Source organism: Anguilla anguilla, chromosome 16 (genome assembly GCF_013347855.1).
Source record: "Anguilla anguilla isolate fAngAng1 chromosome 16, fAngAng1.pri, whole genome shotgun sequence".
NCBI lineage: Eukaryota > Metazoa > Chordata > Actinopteri > Anguilliformes > Anguillidae > Anguilla > Anguilla anguilla.
The window spans coordinates 36,742,034-36,751,822 of NC_049216.1; the positions used below are offsets into that span (position 1 = coordinate 36,742,034).

At 43.3% G+C, this 9,789-nt stretch overlaps 1 protein-coding gene across 1 annotated transcript; it reads right to left on the reverse strand.

Annotated features, from left to right (window-relative positions):
* Positions 1–2,113: 2,113 nt before the first annotated feature.
* ascl1b (achaete-scute family bHLH transcription factor 1b) lies at positions 2,114–4,017 on the reverse strand. Its single transcript, XM_035396413.1, has 2 exons — positions 3,128–4,017; positions 2,114–2,962 (listed from the first exon to the last, which is right to left on the reverse strand). The coding sequence occupies exon 1, from the start codon at positions 3,729–3,731 to the stop codon at positions 3,132–3,134; it is 600 nt and encodes a 199-aa protein (XP_035252304.1). The 5' UTR covers positions 3,732–4,017; the 3' UTR covers positions 2,114–2,962; positions 3,128–3,131.
* Positions 4,018–9,789: the final 5,772 nt, after the last annotated feature.

Here is a 9,789-nt window from a genome sequence, read left to right on the forward strand (position 1 = left end):
TTATTTATGGTAAATTCACGGTCAGGAAATTGAAACGTCTGAACATACATCAAAGGTCCGTGCATGAAAATGTCGTTGTCTGAATAGGCTGCACGTGATTGATTAGTCAGTATTTGATTACCCTAAAATGAACATTACCCTTTGCATTGTGAGATGGAATATCATCCCACCGGTTAAATGGCATGAATAAATCTTTTTAAGGGACCCCTTGTAAATTGCACGAGCGTCATCAGGACGCCGATCAAACGGTCGCGCGTGCATTTTTACATACATATGTCGCCTTTGCTTGACAAGAAAGGACAATGCAAAAATAGAATTTCACGCAAGCAATAATGGGGTAGCGGTTCCTTTCTGCGGCGGGTTTCTATTGACTCCGTGGGATATCGGTGGTTATATAAAGACATGAGTAATTGCTGTCATTAATCACTTGTTTGAATTTGTTTGGCTCGGTCGACGGGGCTTATATATACTGTGTGAACGCGAGCCGTCAGCCAATGAGCTGGAGCGCTTGTTTTCCTTTGAGTGCAGGCGCGTGGCTCACACCTGCACGGAAACCCCAAAAGCGGGTGGGTGGCGGTGCACTCAGTAAAAAGGGTATGGACTATGTACACTTATCGGGAAGCCAATAAACGCTACCTCCAGCTTCACAATAATGGCGGGACAACAATGAGTAACTTTTGAGAAGTTAGGCAATTTCTCGTCTACTGTCATTTTGGCAGAATTGGTAGAACTGGATCGTAACAAATTTACGCGCCTGATTTGCGAATAAAATAAACAAATTATACAATATTAAATATCACTAATGTACAATGTCACCGTGTAAACAAGACAACCATGATCAGTAAGAATGTACTTTCAACCAGCAGACTGAACTGAAACTTCAAGAAATAAAACTTCGTGTTGGCCTTGAAGCTCTCAGAGCGTTCAGCCTCTTTGAACAAAATAATTTATTCTGTTCTAATCCTTTATAGGGCACTGGTCGTAAAGTAATCCCCGTCTCGTATAAATGGGTCATCAATCGCTGAATGTCTTTCTTAAATAGAAATCGCAGGGCCAGTGCCGCGCGTATTTTCCTGCCCGGTCGTCATTAATGTGAGGTCCTGGCTTTTGAGAATGAGTCTATTCTACTTCCACAGCTAAAGCTGCAGGTGAAATTCAGTTCGGTTTTCCCCTCCTCCTTCTTTTTATGCTTCGTTTGGCAACGATGTTTATTTACAATAAAAGGGAGGGAATAATGCGCATAATGAGCCGCAGAGACGCGTACAATAGCGCTTACAACGGGGTGTTGTGGTCCCCATTTCGGAGCTATTGGATTGGGGTGCGTGCGCGAGCTGAAAAACGCAGTTGGGATGCAAGTTAGCCGCCAGCACGGGGTGTGTTTAAGATTGATCTTAATCGTGCGATTGGAATTTTGACCCGTTCCATTCTTCTGAGCTGCCCGTCACAGAAGCCGTGTCATTCAAGAAACCATCGCCCCTGTCCTTTAAATTATTGGGTAAAGATAAAAAAGAAACAAATGCGTCCTGCGAAACGTGATGTTAATCTCCTTGTTCACTATGGTAACCAAGTGCGAGCACTGCACTCTTTTAATGGAAGGTGTGTCTGCAGTCTAAGTTCTGCGCAGCTGCGGCGTTTTAATTATCTAGAACGTCGCAAAATCCACCATATACTCCAGAAATGGCCCCGGGCATCCTTGGAGAATATTTTCTGTAGACACACGCTCGCTGATATCAAGTGTTTTTCAGTTTGCGGCCCTTTCTGTTATGCGCTCGAGATCTATTATCGTTACTTTCACTGCACTGCACTGAAAGCGGTTGGACGGGTAGATGCCCAAGTGTGCCACTAATACAAAACGAATACAAGACTTACAAGTGCTCGTGCAGAATGAGTTCGCACAGGTCACAGAGGCCCGCGCTGTAAGAAGAGCCCTCTCGATCAGTGCTCGTGTCTGGTCGGCTGTATTCCATTGGTCAATAGCTTGTTTCAGTTCACCATATGAAAAATGATGTGAAATTACAATAGTTTACCACGTTTTACAACCTTTGTCAAATTAATAATCAGATACAGTACAAAATATAGTATAAATAGAGTGATCTTTATTTATAAAGCCTATTTTACATAAAATATGATAAATCTGTTAAAAAAATTGCATATGTACATTTTAGTATGAAAAACATGGAACACAAGTGCATCCTTTAAAAAAAATCTTCCATACATAAAACACTTCAATCATTCTTGGGAACAAATAGTTTGCCATGATACCAATTCAGGACAAATCGACTATACAAAACACAATAAATCCAGCGGTCTGAACAGCAGGTTAAGACTTAGCCTATCTATACAGAACGGTTCTCGCAGGCGTCACCCTGTACCTCAACACACACACTCGCGCTCGCGGAAGGTGGCAGTGGCAGTTCTTCCAGAGTAAATATCGCTCGCTTTGCGTTTATTTGTTCGTGTGTAAAAAAAAACTTCATATAACTCGATGCGATGTATGTTACAAAAAAAGAGAAGAAAATATACATCAATTGAAATACGAAAGAAAATTGAGTATCACGTTGCTGCCGATTCCCCAATATTGGGAACTGGATAAGCTGTAGTCCGATACTGCTCTCTGTCTCGCGCTTCACTGCGCACCTTCACCTGGCGAACTGGCATCGATTACTAAACTCTCCTGGTACCACGTCACTGTGGAGATACTGACTAGTCCGCACGGTTCCAAATATAATTAATTGCACTTAGTTTAACAATAATAACATTCCCTCCACAGTTTTGGTGGCATCCCTTTGTGTCTCGACGCATTATCCGGCAGGACCGGACGAACTGGTTCCCCCCTCCCACCCCCAAGTTATTCAAAGAGGCGCAGGGGACCCCCGTAATCCTCTTCTCCCGTAGCATGGCAACGGCGATCAGAAGTACCCCGGCTGATTTCCTCTCCAGCTTCAACTTTGCACCTGCGACACTTTTAAAGAAGAGGACAGTTAGTACCAAAGGCAGCGGCTTCCGAAGATTGTCGAATAAATCGAATTATACCAGAGTCAAATGCCAGCTAAAATAACTACTCGGTTTAACATCTGACAGCTGGGCCGTGGGTGGCGAATACACGCGTGCGGGAGATGTCATTTACCTCGTCAGTATCTGTCGAACCAGGTGGTGAAATCCAGCAGTTCCTGCTCCTCCGAACTCAGGTGCTCGTAGCTCCCTTCGTCCGAGGAGTAGCTGGATCGAGGCGATTCTGGATCGGCCGAGTAGGTGTTGGAAATAGTTGGGGACGGCACCCCGCACTGAAACGCAGCTGACACTGCATCGTGTTCGTCCAGGAGCTGCTGCAGGGCGCGTATATATTCTACCGCCGACCGCAGCGTCTCCACCTTGCTCATCTTCTTGTTGGCTGCGCCGTTGGGCACGTGTTGGCGCAGCGTCTGGAAACCCATGTTGACCTGCTTGACCCGGTTCCTCTCTCGCTCGTTGCGCCTGGCGACCGCGACCGGCTGCTGCTGCGGGATACTGTAGCCAAGTCCGTTGAAACTGAGCCTCCTCTTGCACCTGAGGAGTTCCGGCGAGCTTGAGCGCTGTCTTTTCAGCACTTTGTTTTTGCTCTGGTGACTCGAGTTGGAGATGCCACACTCCTGGGCAGAGGCTTGCAACGTGAGGGTCGCACACGCCTCCGAAAGTCCGAAAGAATAAGCACCTTGAGTGATTTGCGTTGTCGTGATGGTGGTGCTGTCCATTTTGCAGAAAAGGAAATGTTGCCTTTTGAAGACGGGATGCACGAACGCACCCTCACGCACGGAAAAAAAAACAAAACAAACGAAAGAGCTGGCAATTGTGCTTCCCGTGGGGCGTGTGGCTGGAGCGCACAGTGGACTTGGATCCAAACCCGAATAGCACCTACTCCACTGGCTGATCTGATGCAAACTTTGGCAGCACTCCTCTTTTTCAACACGCGCCCTACACCCCACCCCTTAAGAGATGCACGCTTCCCTGGAAGGCCCCGCCCCGCTGTGTGATTCTTCTGCTCACCGGCTTCGCGAGCCAGGCGCGTGGCTCGGGGAGCTCAATAAACAATCTAGCGCTTTCACAGCACCAGGAGCACGCGCTGTGCTCATTTACATTCCAATATACCTAGCTTGAAAGCCTATTGGCTGATTCAAACGGTCTGCAACCGGGTGAAAAAGAGTGAAAGAAAGAAAGAAAAATAGGGGAGAAAAGTGAATGGTTTGGTTCTCTGAAATGTCTTTTGAATTTGACAATGTACCCCTGGCAAGACTTCAAATTATCACTGTCTGTCCAATCCCCCAGCCTCCTCTCAGCCTTTTAAATATAAAATACCAAAGACGTTCTCTGGGGTATCCCGGTTACTGCCGGGGAAAAGGAAATAACGGGCAAGCGTGTTTCTCTATAGAATAACTGCTCCTTATAGACCTCGCTTTAATTTAAAGGTAAATATCCTATTAGTGGCGTTTGTCACAAACCACAGCGGGCTATCACACCTCTCCCTTTTCCAAGCAGCCAAGGTGCAAGCGGTGTACGCGCGCATTCACGGCTGAGAGAAAAAACAATGCACGGGCGCATGCAAAATATGCTCAGAGTTAAGTCCTGGCAGGCAAGTTTTTGCATCAAATTCTCTAACGAGCATCGTTGCTCTATATTAGCACATAAAAATAGGAAACTTTTATGGTAATTCTATAGTGGTATTTTCTAAATAACAGGATATAATAAATAATGTCAGGGTTTATCTTTATGAAGTTGAATTTTTCATATTTTGCATTCACAAGTCTCTCCTCCCTATATGCTTAATTAAATAACAACATTCACAGTAAAACGTTCATTGTTAAATCATTGTTATTATTGTTGTCGTCCATTGTTAAAATAATAATAATAATAATAATAATAACTTATTTTGTATAGCCCCTTTCATACAGACTGCAGCTCAAAGTGCTTAACAGGAAAAATAAAAACAAAAGGCAAAAACGGGGAAAAGCACAGCAAACATAATCAGTCACAAGGGTTCAAAACATAGAAGAACAAAACAGTTCAATTGGAAAACATATTGAAATTGAAACACGAATAAAATAAAATATTTACTATGAAAGAGTCAATGAGTAATGAGTAAAATAAATGAGTAAAATAAAAGATAAAAATAATAATAAAAATTTTAGAAAACAAGAATTAAAAATATAAATAAGTATCAATGGGCAGAAAATAAAGTAAAATAATATACATATAATAGAGTAAAATAAAAGATAACAATACAAATTTTATAAAACAAGAAATAAAAATATGAATAAGTATCAATGGACAGAATGAAAATTAATTAAAAGCCAAATTAAAAAGGAAGGTTTTGAGCTGCTTTTTAAAATTGCCAACTAAGTCTACTGTTCTAATGTTTTGTGGGAGAGTGTTCCAGAGTTTTGGTGCATAATAGCAGAAAGCACTTTCACCTTTTTTCCTGTTTAACCACAAGTGCATTAAGTAAGCCCGCTGTGGATGAGCGAAGTGCTCGAGTTGGTACATAAGGTGGTAGGCTATCTTTGATATAAAAAGGTGCTAGGTCATTTAAAGCTTTTTATACAAGTAACAAGACTTTAAAATCAGTTCTAAAAGAAACTGGAAGCCAGTGCAGAGCAGCAAGGACGGGTGTAATATGTTCTCTCTTCTTGGTTTTTGTTAGGATTCTAGCAGCCACATTCTGGATAACTTGGAGTTTATCAATAGACTTCTTGGGCAGGCCGGTAAAAAGTGCATTACAGTAATCCAAGCGGCTAGAGATAAAAGCGTGTATCAGTTCTTCAGCATCTTGGTAAGTTAAAAAGGGTCTTACTTTGGCTATGTTTCTGAGGTGAAAAAATGCAGTCTTGGTCACCTTGTCTCTGTGAGATTTAAAGTTGAGGTCAGCATCCAAGATCACTCCCAGGTTTCTGGCCTCAGTCTGTTGAGCCAGGGTTCCCATCTTTGCTTGCAGCTTGTACTGTGTGGTTGAATTAATGCTGGATATGCTGAATACATGACGGCAGGTGAGGAGGAAGACATAACGAGGCCGCGTTTTTATAATGTGATCATTATAAAACTGTCTAGGTCATATAACGTAGGGCCAGGTCTCGAGCGTGTTTTCTGTAGATATGGGGTTCACCTCCTAGCTGCACAGAGGCGTCTTTAAATAAACACTGTGGTGAATCATAACTTTACCGTGACTAGAGTTTATAATGCATGATAAAATATTGCATTATAAACTGCCTTGTCTATCCAGACGCAGGTAGAAACTATATTATAAAATGATGTTTTGGCAGCTGTCCTAAACCGTTCTTCTGGTATTTTCAATCCGCAAGGCGAAATTGCCATGGTTCAAAGACCATGGTCTTTCTGTGTTTACCACTCCGTTCCTTAGGTAACAACTGAAAGGGCTCTTGACTATTTTGTGTAGCAAATTTCACACAAGGACTGTATATGCAAAGTATTGCTTTGCACGTCACAGCCAATGTAAGTATGTAATTGAAATGGACACGTGACTCCGTGAATCATTGTTTATTTAAGAGCATTTAGACATGCAGACGCTCATTTCCATATCGGCATGCTAAGGTGTACGCGTGCAGTTTTAGGCAAATAGCGGAGAACATGCCAAATCATTAGCGTCATAACACATAACAGTAGTCGACTCGCATAAACCTACAACCTCACGTTAAGAGGTTCTGTAGTTGCAAGATTGAGACAGACGAAGTTGTGCTTACGCAACACAAGAGTCCGAGGGTATAGTGTTCAGTGTGTCCTGGATATTGGCAGACCCACAACAAATGCTCAGAGTATGTTGAGTTAAGATGCCGTGTAAACAGATGTGTTAGTGTGCGGAAGAAGATAGTCGCTCGGATGACTGTAGCGGGTAGCACATCCACCACTATAGGAAAGAGGCTTTAAAAGGGGTTTAATCCCATTTACCATGTGAATGTTACTCAGTAGCCTGTGTGTAATTACTCAACATGAATGTGTTCTTCTAACCTTTACTTTCACAACTGGCTCTCTGTCATATTCAACGAGTTTGTTTTGCCATAATGGAAACTAAATCGTAAATGTATTGCATGTGAACATTTATTTTTGTTTATATAAGTGAAACCACGAGGCAGTGACATGGCCTACACCTACTTTTGTACCGAATGAAAAAAAAAAAACTTTACTATACTTTCGAATATTTGTATTTAATTGAGGGTAGTAGAAAATAGACTTACAGTGACCTCTAGCGGTCATTCGGTCCCGTCTACCAGACTGTTTAGAGATGTTGATTTGCACGGCATTTAAACGCCAAGAACGGTCATTTTGTATTCCATGGATGAAGTGGAAATATTTGTGGTAGATTACTAAAGAAACAGACTCCCCAATTGTCAGTAATCATTAAGTCTTTTTGTTTCGACTGCTTAGGCCCACCACTTCATCATTGATCAGTGGGCGGCTGGGCCTATAACAGCAACAGGTTACCAAATCATCATGAGACCATGATGACCATGACTCGGACGAAATGGCAACATTCGGCAATGAACATCTAAATTAATCTCCGAAAAGTAAAAGAGTCAACTGGCAAAGTGAGGTATAGGTTATCACGAAGCTTTCGTGCGATTTCGTGTGTCAGGGCCTCAATGACTTCGTCGCCACATATATGCATTAGGATGACAAAAATCGGTATCCTCCCCCGAAACAAGTACAGAATTTAAGTTTTCAAAGAATTATGTGGAAATGTTCAAAAGCAATATAATGAACAATCACTCGTTTGCCTTGTACACGTTTCGAAGCTGTTAACTGAAGACTGCTAACCTAACAGGACACATTTATAAACTAATTTGGAAAAGCTATTCAACTACGAAATACGAATTAACCATCTCCTTGCAGTGGCCCATTGAAAGACCTGAGAGAAACGAGCTAATTTGCATGGCCTCCTATATCGCGGTGGTAAGCTCCAGTGAAGGCTATGGGCCGACAGTCCAAACTGATTATCTGTTATCAGTGATTACCTCGCAGGACGGACAACCGTCAGCTTTAAATTTGCCAGACTTACACCCCCGGGAGAACGTGCGAATTGTTATTTGTCCAGTGGGCGATTCTTCAGATTGTACATTTGAAACGTAGGCCTAAGTGCTTGTCCTGATCAAACGCTGTGTACTCAGTCATTTTAAACTTCAACCGGTAGGTGGCAGTCGTAGACAACGCAAGGTAAGCGTACTGCAATGACGTTCAACCACTAAATGAAATTTGTATTAGGTGTTATTTCTTTCGTGTTATTCATTTCTTATTTATGGGTGGAATTGACAGGAAAAACAAAACGTGAGGAGCAGAGCATAAAGAATGACGCATACCTGGTTCCCATTGATAAGACTAAGCAAATAAAACTAGAAGGCATACCTTTTTGACAACCACATCCTTACACACCCCGGAGGGTGATGTAATAATATTAACCGCTGAGTAAGGAGGGGCTGGAGCGGTGGTGATGTTCACTGAATTGTTTGGGTTTCCCCAGCAAAAACCCCTACAGTTTGGGTTATATTCTTTCAGTGTGTGACAGCAGACAAAAGCCCCCAGTCTGTGTGTGTGTGTGTGAGTGCGTGTGTGTGTGAGTGCACGTGTGTGTGTGTGTCAGTGCGCGTGCATATGCATGTGTGTGTGGTGTGTGTGTGTGTGTGTACACGCATGTGTAAGCATGTGTAACCCTTTCTGTACCGTGATCCCATCTCGATCTATACCCCTCTGTGTTTCCCTTGTATAACGGTGAGAAGGGTCATAAGGAAGCTGGTTCGTCTCTCCTTAATGGGCAGACGGTCCTTAAGGTCGAAGGGTGCGGCTGGCTTTCCCTGACGTCTTACTGGGAGAGCAGAGGGAAGTGAAAGCGGCTGAAACGCAGCATTAGCCTGTGCTCAGGCCTCTGCTGGGGGGGGAGAGAGACAGAAGAGTGGGGGCCCCCGTGAGCAGGGAAGAGAGAAGCGTTCCCCTGAGTGAAGCCGCACTTCCTCATTCACACCCCTCCGTTACGTTTGGGACGCCTTCCGCATGCCTGTCCTGTCTCATGCCTGGCCCCCCCACCCCTCCACCCCTCCACCCCCCACCCCAGACCAGCTTACATACTTATGGATGTGTAGAAACACTACCAGCAGTTATGCTCAGTCCTCTTGATGGTATTTATATCCACAGATGGTCTTTTTATGATCTTTGGAAAAATAAGTGGAAGTTTTGCGCTGCCAGCCGGTGGGAAAGCTGCATAATTAGGAGCAGGAAGTGCCCTCTTAATAGGAGCTATCAACTGGACAGCAGCAATTGTTGTTTTTATTCTTCCAGAGAACTCTGGTAGGTATTCTGACATTCTCTTTCAGCAGTATGAATGAAGGCCGGCTCATTGAGGAACTGGCTGCTCTGTATCGCTGTGGTGGTGTGTGAATCACCCAGACACCATCAGCACCTCCACCTGCATTTCTGAAAAGCCCCATCCTCCTGCTTCAGGAGAACAAGTTCCAGTGCTGTGCTCTTGGAGGGGGGGGGGCATATTTAGCCCTTTGAAGAGCAGGTTTTTGGAATGTTTTTTTTTTTTCAAAATTCCATGTCAGTGTTCTAGAACTCTGCTTTCAGTCACCAGCAGTGATTGTGACATCAGTATTAGAATGTTCAGTTAAGAACATTCTAATCACATATTTGTGATCTTGTACCATAAAAAGGTTAAAAGGGTCACTTTCTAGGTAGTTTTTAAATATATTTGAGGTATTTTTTGTTTGAAATTTGGTGTCCAATGCGGGGCTGAGTATATCAAAATCCACCCCA